This window comes from Protomyctophum parallelum (genome assembly GCF_964188405.1).
Source record: "Protomyctophum parallelum genome assembly, chromosome: 6".
Classification (NCBI taxonomy): Eukaryota; Metazoa; Chordata; class Actinopteri; order Myctophiformes; family Myctophidae; genus Protomyctophum; species Protomyctophum parallelum.
The window spans coordinates 6412593-6425525 of NC_139701.1; the positions used below are offsets into that span (position 1 = coordinate 6412593).

Sequence of the window (12933 nt, forward strand, 5' to 3'; positions counted from 1 at the left end):
GGCAGCGACATTAACCTGGAGTAATCCATTCGCGGCACGGAAACTGTTAACAAGACAATATGACGTAATGAGGGATAATAAAACAAACCCCTCAAAAACACAAAAAGTTAAAATATGGAGATACCGGGGTAAGCGTTTTCTGCTCGACAGCAACGATATAAAAACCTCCTCCAGGCCACCAGGTGGCAGTATAAAGCAGAAGCTGCGTAGCTGACCTTCTTACAGATGTCTCGCAGCGCCCCGGCCAGCACCCGGTAAGCGCAGGTCTTGCCTCCGAAGGGTTCTCCCACCAGCATGAAGCCGTGCCGGACGATCATCATCTCGTAGATCTGCAGGATCTTCTCCGCAAACAGGTCTGTGAGCTGCAGGTTCAGTCGCTTGCTGTTGTCTTGGATGGCCTCCAGCAGGATCTTGTAGTCTGGCTTGGGCAACGTGACCCCTGGGAAGAGGTCTGAGGTGATACCCTGGATATTGGTTGGAGAACATGGGAGGAGATTCTAAATGAGGAACCGTGACGCATATGGAGGTGCACATACTCCTACACAGATGTGCTAGTATGTCTACATACTCACACACAGCCCTTGCGTATCACAGGTCCATGTACTGACATGAATAAACATGGACTGACATCAGTTCATCTAACATATATGTATTTAATAGTACTCTACTACTTCTCAAAGTGATGAAAACTATATAACAGTGGCTTAAAATGGCTTTAAAAACAGATATAAACACACACACAAAACAATAAAAACTTTAAAATTACGTAAAGGCATAGAGCCAGTGCAGATAAGCAAAAGCAAATGCCTGGTTAAAAGGCATTTGCTGTTTAAAAACATCAACAGATTGTGGTGGTCACAGAGGGCCCAGTTGCCCATATTCATATATGAATTATGCATTGATTCAATCAATCAATCAATCAATCAATCAACTTGCTCCCCATCCATCGCACCTCAAAGAGTGGCAGATCATGCGCCAGAAACTTGGGGCGATTGACATCAATGATGGACCTAAGTAACAGAATGTCTTCATTCTCTTCTGGATAGCTCAGCTGAAATGACAGAGGCACAAGAAAGCGTCAGAGAGAGTGAGAAGTGACGAGGAAGTAGGAGGGGCCAAACAGAGGCTGTATATAAATTAGTGTGTGTGTGTGTGTGTGTGTGTGTGTGTGTGTGTGTGTGTGTGTGTGTGTGTGTGTGTGTGTGTGTGTGCGCCCTTGAAAGATTTGTTCAAATGTAGTAATACAAAAAAGTCACACCCGTGTGAAGGGTTCAAGTGAGGGGCGCTCTTATCATTGTACATCATCATACATCATCTCATTCCAGCCAATCACAATTTGCGGCCTCACCTTCATCTGTCATCAATGTCAACAAACACTCAAAATTGTCCATTGATTGTTAATGGCATTTAATGTTTGTGTTGGGACAAGAATTGGGTTACATAGACTAAAAGCTGGACATAGGAGGGGCTATCGGCCCTCAACAAGGACACTTGTCTCAAGCAGTGCATGTATGACGTTAAGGCATAGCCGGGGGGCTTTATGTTACTAACGGGTGAGATCACTACCGGTATGTGTACTATTATTTTACACAGTGTCCTTGTCGCTGCACTAATTACTCCTACTGGTTTATGTTGCAGGGAGAGGAACTGAGAGAGATCTTTTTAAGGGGCACCCCTTCTATAAACAGCTTTTGTACCCACACGTCTCAATTTTTGCCATTGACCATGGTAAGAGAATTCCAGTCAAATGTCTGCTACATTTTGTCCCCGCCCGTCTCAAGTTTTGCCATTGATGGTGAGCGGAGAAATGACGTCAATGTCTTTTTATGACGTAATTTAAACTAATCCCTGCCCTCAGACGCCTCCTTGTACAGAATGCTGCTGCCCGCCTCCTCACCACCACGAGGAAGCGTGAACATATTTCCCCGGTCCTCGCCACACTCCACTGGCTACCTGTTAGATTTAGAATAGATTTTAAGATTTTATTATTTTATTATTTGTTTTTAAAGCCCTAAACGGTCTCGCACCCCATTATTTATCACTCCTTTAAAATCCGTACACCCCAGCCAGGTCCTTGAGGTCAGCTGACCAATTGCTTCTGACTATGCCCTCAACAAAATACAGGTCTAGAGGTGACCGAGCTTTCTCAGTGGCCCCAAACTCTGGAACAGTCTGCCCTTTCTCAGTGGCCCCAAACTCTGGAACAGTCTGCCCTTTCTCAGTGGCCCCAAACTCTGGAACAGTCTGCCCTTTCTCAGTGGCCGGCCCCAAACTCTGGAACAGTCTGCCCTTTCTCAGTGGCCGGCCCCAAACTCTGGAACAGTCTGCCCTTTCTCAGTGGCCGGCCCCAAACTCTGGAACAGTCTGCCCTTTCTCAGTGGCCGGCCCCAAACTCTGGAACAGTCTGCCCTTTCTCAGTGGCCGGCCCCAAACTCTGGAACAGTCTGCCCTTTCTCAGTGGCCCCAAACTCTGGAACAGTCTGCCCTTTCTCAGTGGCCGGCCCCAAACTCTGGAACAGTCTGCCCTTTCTCAGTGGCCGGCCCCAAACTCTGGAACAGTCTGCCCTTTCTCAGTGGCCGGCCCCAAACTCTGGAACAGTCTGCCCTTTCTCAGTGGCCCCAAACTCTGGAACAGTCTGCCCTTGTCCTTTCTCAGTGGCCGGCCCCAAACTCTGGAACAGTCTGCCCTTTCTCAGTGGCCGGCCCCAAACTCTGGAACAGTCTGCCCTTGCGGATTAGGTCTGCTTGCTCCTTGGGAGCTTTCAAGTCCTCTCTTGTCCATGGCTTTTGATTCTTGATTTTAATTTTAGTTTTTGCTCTATTGTACTGCAATTGTGTAGTTTGTTGTTCTCTTGCTTGTGTGGTTATAATACCATGCTATTTTTGTCTTGGTTTCTTTTTTCTTTTTTACCTGATCCTGTACAGCACTTTGGTTGACCTTTGGTCTTTGTAAATGTGCTCTATAAATAAAGTTTGATTTTTTTTTTTTTTTAAGATATTTTTTTGCGGCTTACGCCTTTTTATTGATTTTTTGAAGGGACAGACAGTAGGCTGACAGGAAACGGGAGAGAGATGGGGGGATGACATGCAGTAAAGGCCGTGTCGGGTCCGGGAGTCGAACCCGCGGCACACTGCGACTGGATTACCAGTCCGGTGCCCAGACCGTTACGCTACGGCCTGGGCCAATAAAGTTTGATTTAATCAAAATATTAAACACCATTGCCATTGAAGGGAAAAGTTACGTCATATGTAAACAAGCAAATCAGCTAACCAATCACAGGCAACATGCATTCTGATTGGCCAGAATTAACCAATCACAGGCAACAGGCATTCTGATTGGCCAGTATGGCCGCTCCTCATTTCACATGTGACGTGTCATGTCATGATGACGCGGTTTGTTTGGGTCTGATGTCATTCTGTCACAGCCAGCATGAGTGTAGCTGCATTGGGAACTTCTTATATGGTTATGGCTGAGTCATAATGACATGAGCATGATGACGTGGCCCACTCGCCCATCTGCCGGCCCTCCCATTAGCCCATTTTAATATATAGGATCACAGGATCGACTTGGAGGCCAGACCAAGCAAACTTGGTTGGAGATTTATAAATAAATGTGAGTAGAAGATATATATTTTTTCAACTACAGAGCTATTACATTTCAGTCCATAGTCACGGTCTGAACAGCAGATATGTTTGAGCTTTGGAATGTGGCAGGTGTGTGGCAAAGAAGATCCTTTTCAATTTGGAATTGCAGAAGTCTTACCAAGTTTACCATGGAGCTGAAAACTATTCAGTTTCGGTCATTGCTTGCAGATGGTCTGCATGGCATCGCAGATCTGTTTCAGAAGCACCATTTTGAGCTCAGGATAGCAGGGGGTGCTGTAAGGGACGTACTGTCTGGGAAACATCCAGAGGATGTGGACTTTGCCACCACAGCCACCCCAGAGCAGATGAAGACCATGTTCCAGACAGCAGGGATCAGGATGATCAACAACAAAGGAGAGGAGCATGGGACCATTACGGCTAGACTGCACCAGGAGAACTTTGAAGTTACCACGTTGCGGGTGGATGTTAAGACGGATGGACGACATGCCGAGGTAGAATTCACCACTGACTGGCAGAAAGATGCTGAGCGGAGAGACCTCACCATCAACTCTATGTTCTTAGGGCTAGATGGAACCTTGTACGACTATTTCAAGGGATACGAAGACCTTCAAAAGCATAAAGTTCGGTTTGTTGGCAGTTCTGAGCATAGGATCCAAGAGGACTACTTGAGAATACTGCGGTATTTCAGGTTTTATGGCAGAGTAGCTTTGGAGACAGGTGACCATGAGCCTGAGACACTGCAGGCCATCAGGGATAATGCCCATGGCCTAGCAGGTATATCAGGAGAGAGGATTTGGAAAGAACTCAAGCAGATTGTGGTTGGAAGCCATGGTGCTCATCTTGTGGAGGTCATGTATGATCTGGGATTGGCCAAACACATGGGTTTACCTCCACATGGTCACATTGAAGAGTTGAAACGAGTGTGGCAGCATGCCAAGGACCACTCTCCTAAAGCCATGACAGTTCTGACTGCTCTTTGCCACAACTCTGTGGATGTAGAGGTCATGGACATGCGTCTGAAGGTTTCCAACAAGGAGAAGACTCTGGCTCTCTTCCTCATAAAACACAGACACGAGCTTCACAAGAACCGGGATTACCCTGACGGCCTCAAACCCTTCACTGACTTCATCGTCAGTAGTCGGGATCTGGACTCTGAGAGTAAAGTGTGCGAGCTGCTCAAGTATCAAGGGGAGGACAAGTTGCTGGCAGAGCTCTGCAAATGGTCCAAACCACACTTCCCTGTTAGCGGCCACGATCTGAAAAAGATGGGCATCACTTCAGGCAAAGAGATAGGCTCCTCCCTGAAGGAGCTCCTTGATGTTTGGAAGACAAGTCACTACCAGATGGATAAAGAACAACTCCTAAAGGTTTTGTCACAAACTTTAAATGTGTCCAATGTGTATTAAAGGAGCCATGTGTTTGTCTACACCCTCCCCGTGGAGGTTTGCAGCGACAGGGACTACAGTACACACAGAATAAAAATTGGCAACGACTTAACTGGGAGAAAAAGAAATATACCTTGAGGTTCCCGGCGGCAGTCAGCACAGACTTGACAGCCCTCATGCCATAGTCGTAATGATGCTGGGAGGACAGCTGTTCCGAGCACAGTCGGTAGGTCGCCACGATCTTCACCGACAGGGGACGTGCCGTAACGAAGCCGCACGAGTACAGCACAATCTCTGCGATCATGGCGTAGTCGGGAACCATCATGGCCACCGTCCTGAACAGTGACTGAATGGGAACAATGTGTTTCTGGTTAACAGCAGCTTTGACGCTCATCACACACATAATAGAGAGAGAGTGAGTGATTATGTGCACAGGTGCGTGTGCGCGGGTGTGTGTGTGCGCATGTGTGTGTGTGCGCGCGTGCGCATGTGTGTGTGTGCACGCGTGCGCATGTGTGTTACTTTGAGGTTGTCAGGAAGCTCAGAGCGTCCAGCATAGCCAGGGTTCATGGTGATGAAGACAGCACAGGAAGGGTCTAACTTCAGCTCGGTGCCTTCAAACAGCAGCATCTCAGTATGGGCAGCAATGCCTGGTGGACACACACGTTAACGCTGCCTTTTTATGAGGAATACAACCCTGTTTTGCACTGGCAGTATCCAAAGAGCAATATTGTGTATTGTGCAAAAGCACCCCCTGAGGCTGAGGTACAAGGGTTTGACATGCGTGGCTGAACCGAACACCTGCATGGATCCCAATGAGAACAGGTGAAATATCTCATCCACATGAAATAGATTCTATTGAAAAGAATACTGTTCATTGTTCATCAGAAAGGTATTGTTTTCTTTAGCTGAGGTTGAGCTACAAGTTAACTAAACACACACACATGCATGGATTGCACAGACAGACGAAAAAAAAAGAAACAGACCTCTCTGTATAGTTAGAATCTGCTGGGCGACTACGGAGAGAACCTCCAGATCAATACGATTGAACTCATCAAAGCAGACCCATGCTCCACAGGACAGCAGGCCCTGGTCATGGACACACACAAATGCACGCACTATAGTCACACACACATATACTGAAATAGTATACAAGAAAATATAAGAGTGTTCTATGTGTTAGTTCTATTGCAGGTAGACATATTTATATAACGACTATTCAGCTGAAGGTCAGACCAACAATTACACTCCGAAGCCTCAATTCCTCTGTGTATGAGAGAGAATGTACTTTAGCTACTGGATGTGTGTTTGAGAGACTGAGAGAGAGAGTTAGAGTGTACTGTACTTACCTTAAAAAACTTGCCCAGAGCAATGTAGTCCAGGCCATCAGAGCAGTTGAACACCACACACTGTTTGGCCACAGCTTTGGCCAAATCCTTTGTTGTTTCTGTCTTCCCTGTGCCAGCCGGGCCCTCCGGGGCCCCTCCCAGATGGAGTTGGAGGGCCCCAAACAGAGTCCTGAAGAATAGTTTACATTTACAACATGTAAAACGTCCATTGATCGACTACTGTAAGTCCTGACACTAAACAGACTTTCAGGAAAGCACACTACACAACAAACAAACCACCATACAAGTACATCTCTGTTCCTAGCCTTTGGAACACCCTGCCTGAGGATCTACGGCTATCAAAATCAGTATCTTCCTTTAAATCATGTCTGAACATACTTTCATGTCAAGCCCTTTTCATAATGTATTTTGCTTCTTAAGCCTGTTTTAATTCGTTTTAATCTGTCTGTTATTGTTGCTTTAATGAATGTTATTCCATTTTAACGTTGCAGTTTAATCTCTTTATGGTTAATATATTATGCTCTTTCAACCTTATTCTGTAAAGCACTTTATAACCTTGTAAGGGAAAGTGCTATACAAATAAATTAATTATAATTATCCATGTACAGTAGGCCTACACAGAATGGACTAATTACACAGTGTCAACCTCTTATAAGGGGACAATGGCACTGACAACAAGAGATAATTTTGTATCCAAAAAGACCGAAAGACAGAATAAAATACATAGCCATCAGCTTTGCATTAAACTAAAATGAGAGTAAACATCAGAAACAGCTTATAGTTACAGTAACGAGTTACCAAACTGATTGTGGTTGAGCAAGTAAAAAAAAAATACACTTCAATTGTACTTGTAATTGTAATTGATCATAAAAGACAGTGTGGCTCTCACCAGTTTTAGTTAATAGTTACATCAAGCCATTGTGAGAAATGATTCAGTGTATCAGTTCTACAATCAATCAGTGGCGACATCAAGGTAGATGTGGGAATCTCTTAGGAGATTATGAAACCCAACTGAACATTTTCATATTCTCACAACACAAGTGCTAAAAATCTAAATATCCATGCCTTATCAACATTGCAGGAGGCGAGTAATGAAAAAAAGAAAAGGTCTTGAATTTAATTTTAGGCAATAATGTGATTCTGACAGAGACCTATGCAGGGAATTATGTGTAATCCGAGGTTTGACTGTAGTTTACCGGTAGCAGCGGTCAGTGAGTGGGGTAATAACCAGGCGAGGAGTATTCCCCAAGTACTCGTAACCATAGACCAGGCCAGCATTGATCATCTTGGTCTGGAGGTGTTTGTCCTGCACACAGAAGGCAAAGAAAGCATGGTCAGAGGTCAACCCCCTGCTGTGTGGAAGCACAGGTAGAGACGCCGTTATGTTGTTTTCTGTCCTTCAGTTTAGAGAATAAAATTAACTGCCATGTTACAACAGTGCCAACATGCAATGAATACCAGGATGGAAATGTATTTTTTTGAGGGGCGAGCGCATAGCTAGCCCCTCAAAAAAGCCCCTTTATTGTGTGTCTGTGTGTACCACGGAATGTGATGATTTGATTGGCTGAGCACAGAATGATGATGTATGATGCTAAGATGATTTTTGTATGTTTAGTTTAGTGATTGTGTTTTCATCTGAGAAGACATTTGTCACACCTTGCTTTAAATCACGACTTAGAAGCCTGTGCTTCATAGGACACACCGGACAGTGAAAACAACAAACCCGGTCCATTCTTTAGCCACGCATATTGGGCTTTGATCAAATTTGGAAATAAACTGTGACCTTGAGTTTGACCTTTCAATGTTGCTCAAGGTGAAATAAAATATTTTGTGTTGCTGTTTAGGTTAAGTGTAAAATTATTTTACCAATGATCTTGAACCCTATCAATTGTCATTCGATAGCTCAAGCAAAAAGTCTGAAATAACTACTAACTAACTAACAACTATTATTGACAAAGTTATGGCTGAACTTTTTCATGACCTTGACACAATTATCGCAAACATGTAATCAGATAATCTACCCCTGAAAGTTTCATGCTAATCTGTGCAGCCGTTTTCCCATGAAGTTGAAAACATAAGACACACCGACACCAGGAAGAAAACACGTGCATGTGTACGTTACACATGTACGGTACAACACACACACACACAAACCCACCATCTCACATACATACCAGCCAGTAGTAGCGCAGCTGGCTGAGCCACTCAAAGTCATTCTCATCGCTGATGCTCTTCTGGACTAGTGTGGCCATCACGTCCCTAGAGTGCACGTCCAGTACCACCAGGGCTCCCAGAGTCACGCGGTTCTGCTTGGACAGCTTGCCACGCACCAGCTTCACAATGTCCTCAATCTGACTGTTGTTCAGCTGCAGATAGGCTTCCAGGGCCTGGAGGTAAGTAGGAGGTTATCATTATGAGAAGCTGGCCTCATCAGTCTTATGCCATACAGGTGTGACAACTGGTATATTCTTTTAATGCATTAACTGTTTATTCAAAGTTGTCCCACCTTCCATCTTTTCCTGCGAATCATCTAGTTACACATGCAAAAACCTCTGAAGACTTTACAGTGTAATAAACAGTGACCATGCATGGTCTGGCTTTGCCCACCTTTTGTCCCGAGGCAAAGGCTTCATGGATATTCTTGGTCCAGTAGACCTGTGAGACACACAGTACGGTTTGACCCGGCCAGGCACGCACCCAGTTGGTCCTGAGGTCCTGAGGGTACGCTGCGATCGCCTCCCCGATTACCTGAAATGGGATCATGGAAGGAGCCTTAAAATTAATATAATATAACTAGAGGTCCATTTTAGAGCATGGAATTAAAATCAACATTGAGTATTATGTAATCAATATCCAATACCAAATAAATAATGAATGAATAATTGTTAAGCTATAATGCAGCAATAAAAACTAGAAATGCACTCTGTCGAGGTGCCAACTTGCAAGTAGGCCATACATGGCCTACTTGTGCGCAAGTAGAGCACGCAAGTACTGCTACTAACTAATGTCTATTACAACTGCTGTTCTAAACCCCGTTTTAGATCATGTCACAAGCGGTGGAATAATAATGCATAAAAGTCAGTGGCATGCACAGATAGACACTAGGGGGTGCTAGAGCACCACCTGCCCTTGCCCTCTGGACAGCAATGTGCCCTTTTTTTATTATTATTTTTTGTACAGTATACAGTATGTGGACCATGGTGACATTGATCAATTCTTGATAAAAGAAGTGAAGAATATGGGATTCCATAATTATAGGCTACAATGCTCTTGTGTCCTTCTGCCTTTTGCAAACTTGCATAGCCTACAGACAGTAGACCTATTTTTGGTGATTGGCATCTAGGGTGTCGGCCGTCCCAGGGTGAGATATCCTGGAGCTGCCGGTGGCTAGGCTATTTGTGTGACAAAGGAGTTTGAGACAGACAGCTTGATCAAAGACTTTGGTTTTACATGTGCAAACAACTGTCGACACCCACGCCAATGTAGAGTGCTTAAAAGGTAGACCAAATGTACAATGAGTTGTCAGTCAGGGGCGCGAGCCTATGGGAGACGTCAGCCACTTTGCTGGCTGGCGTGAGTCTGTCATATGCTGTAAGCTGTATACTTCGTTGAAATAAACATCTTGGAACTTCCATCTCGTCTGTCTGCCGTGCACAATTCTCCTCTGTGTGGTATGAAAATATACTTCAGATGGTGCCTTGAAACCGGTCATGGTGGTGTGTTTTTTCACGTCAGATGAAACAGAACCCAGTGGCTTTTTTCCCGTCTAATTCGGTGGAGGGGAGTTTTTGTGGACGGCGATGAAGACGTTCCAGCGGACCCGACCGTGATCTCGTCTACGCAGCGGGGTTGATGACGAAGACCACCGCGAGGAGTGTTGCGCAACGGGGACCGATGCCAGCCGCCGGACGGTGCGGGCTGCGGCGCGGTCGATGGAGCGGCAACAGCCACAACGGAGGCCTTGATCATCACGTCGGCGCGGGGACGGCAATCACGGGCGGCGAGCTGTGAGACGCAGCATGGAGCAGCAGTGGCCGGTTGGCTGACCTAAGCTGAGGGCCTTCACAGAAAGGAGTCTGTGCATGACGATGTTTGCTTTTCTCTTCATATTCCCATCTCTGATGTTTCAGAGTTGGGAGGGGGGAGAGATGATGATGATGATGAGGACAGCGAAAAACAGCAGTGTACTTTTTCGCAACTTGATCGGTGCAGCTGAGCAAACTTTCAAGGTAGCTAGAAAGGGCAGCATACAGAAGAAGTTTCCTTTGTTCGTACAGAGAAAAGATGGACTTTCCTTCTCTCTGTTTAACAAATTGTGCGTCGCGTTTGTTTTCAACATGAAATAATATAGGCCTCATGTTGGTATGTGTTTGTCGTATGATTAGATAAGTTGAGTCATATAGCCTAATTATGAGTCAATGAGGTATTTTCCTATAGATATGAAGAGATATGTGTTATTATAGTTAAACTCTGGCGCGTCAATGCTTTCTTTTTGGATATCACCACGGGTCCGCGGGTGATTTAGTCAGGGTAAGTCCAGGGTGACTTAACTGATATTGTGTATTTACTATGTTTTGGCATTGGAATAGCAGAGTTTATAATAAAACATGTAGTTATTGCATATCAAAAAAGTGCTCTTGTAACAATAGGAGCGGAAAGCGGCATGTCTTGTTTAAATGTCAGTTAACTGTACTAATCATTTTTCCATTATTCATATATGTATGGGTGTCTGTTTGAAAACCATTTTTGGGAAGTTCTGTACTGTAATGCTGTTATTTTTGGTTTCTTGAATGTATTGTTCAGCTGAGGGTCAAGGGGGGTCTAAGATAATTATGGTTCCATATTTTTAGGTGACCATCTGTGATGGTCAAGGGGGGATATGAAGAATATGGGATTCCATAATTATAGGCAACAATGCTCTTGTGTCCTTCTGCCTTTTGCAAACTTGCATAGCCTACAGACAGTAGACCTATTTTTGGTGATTGGCATCTAGGGTGTCGGCCGTCCCAGGGTGAGATATCCTGGAGCTGCCGGTGGCTAGGCTATTTGTGTGACAAAGGAGTTTGAGACAGACAGCTTGATCAAAGACTTTGGTTTTACATGTGCAAACAACTGTCGACACCCACGCCAATGTAGAGTGCTTAAAAGGTAGACCAAATGTACAATGAGTTGTCAGTCAGGGGCGCGAGCCTATGGGAGACGTCAGCCACTTTGCTGGCTGGCGTGAGTCTGTCATATGCTGTAAGCTGTATACTTCGTTGAAATAAACATCTTGGAACTTCCATCTCGTCTGTCTGCCGTGCACAATTCTCCTCTGTGTGGTATGAAAATATACTTCAGAAGCTTCTAATATATTATTTATGCCCCAAAAGGTTCAGATCGTTTCGGCCCCAAAGAAGGCGCCCTTTTTTCACTTGAGCACCTGCCCTTCTAAATATCTGTGCACGCCACTGATAAAAGGCACATGTTGGCGTGGTCAGCACCGCTCAAAAAGGACCACATGATAGCACCTTGTGCAGGGACGCGGTCATGCCGTTCTCCAGCTCCAGGAGCCACTTCTCCACCTGGCCTCTGGCCTTGGAGGTGGAGATGCTCTCCAGCAGCCGCACCACTTCGTCCTCACTGCTCTTCATGTGGGTGATGTCCAGCACGTCACTGAACACAACGCTGGCGATGCCTTCAAAGCACTTCTTGAGATGGGGCTGCACCCTGCAGGACGGAGAGAGAGACAAGAAAGATACACGTTGTCTAAGTTTAACTGTCTTATTTATCTTGTTTTTTACGGCGTGCATGGCTCTAGTATACACTACAGCATGAGGTAGAGCTGTACTGCAAATAGGCCACACTCCATTAACTCTGGATAACTTGTTTATGCACGTTTTATATTTAACTTTACTATTTAAATGGGATTCATATGTTATAGACATGGTATACAGACGACTGATGTCCCCACAGGACCAATTACATGAAGATAAGGTTGAGACTTGAGAATGCCTTTAACTCCTCACTCAAAATTCATCTTTAATTAAAGGTCAGTACAAAAAGTATCTTTCTCCTAAAATGTCCCTGCCAGCCCTACCTTTGCTTTCATTGCTATAGTAAAGACAGTTAGGCTATAGTGGAATGCAATTAAATTACATAACATCTACTTGTGTGATTAGATGTGATTGAATACGGATTCTGACTTTTTATGTGCATACCTAGTGGGGTCTTTGGTTTCAGAGAGGATCTCCAGCAGCTCATCATTGGAAAGGAAGAAAAAACGTGGGAAGTACAGCCGCTTCTTCTCCAGGTAGTTGTTCAGACCTTTAAGGATGATTTCTAGAAACTCATTGGCGTTCTTTAGCTTCTCCAGCATCTTGTCGATAGCCACCACTGCCAGCACATGCTTGTCCTGTCATACAATTTACAATTTAGGCATTTAGCAGACGCTCTTAATCCAGAGCGATTTACATTAAGCAAGAACAAAAAGCATGGCAATACATCACATAATGTAGTTATCATGAAACATGAGTAAACTAAGAACATAACAGTGGAATATCTATATAATGAAACTATACATATAAACTATACATTCCGGTAATATACTATGC

At 44.7% G+C, this 12933-nt stretch overlaps 2 protein-coding genes across 2 annotated transcripts in view; one reads left to right on the forward strand and one right to left on the reverse strand.

Annotated features, from left to right (window-relative positions):
- dnah7 (dynein, axonemal, heavy chain 7) overlaps positions 1-12933 on the reverse strand; it is a gene marked incomplete at both ends in the record, with an annotated part of 58766 nt that overhangs the window by 34707 nt on the left and 11126 nt on the right. The window contains 11 exons of the mRNA XM_083768066.1: positions 216-464; positions 953-1051; positions 5125-5337; positions 5514-5641; positions 5978-6080; positions 6341-6509; positions 7537-7646; positions 8515-8727; positions 8948-9088; positions 11851-12049; positions 12541-12734. Coding sequence (XP_083624192.1) covers positions 216-464; positions 953-1051; positions 5125-5337; positions 5514-5641; positions 5978-6080; positions 6341-6509; positions 7537-7646; positions 8515-8727; positions 8948-9088; positions 11851-12049; positions 12541-12734 — 1818 coding nt within the window. The remainder of the gene's footprint in view (positions 1-215; positions 465-952; positions 1052-5124; positions 5338-5513; positions 5642-5977; positions 6081-6340; positions 6510-7536; positions 7647-8514; positions 8728-8947; positions 9089-11850; positions 12050-12540; positions 12735-12933) is intronic.
- LOC310860787 (CCA tRNA nucleotidyltransferase 1, mitochondrial-like) lies at positions 3759-5012 on the forward strand (the record flags this gene model as incomplete). The annotated part of the gene is made up of 1 exon (XM_083767946.1): positions 3759-5012. Exon 1 carries the CDS (start codon positions 3774-3776, stop codon positions 5010-5012), a length of 1239 nt encoding a protein of 412 aa, XP_083624072.1. The 5' UTR covers positions 3759-3773.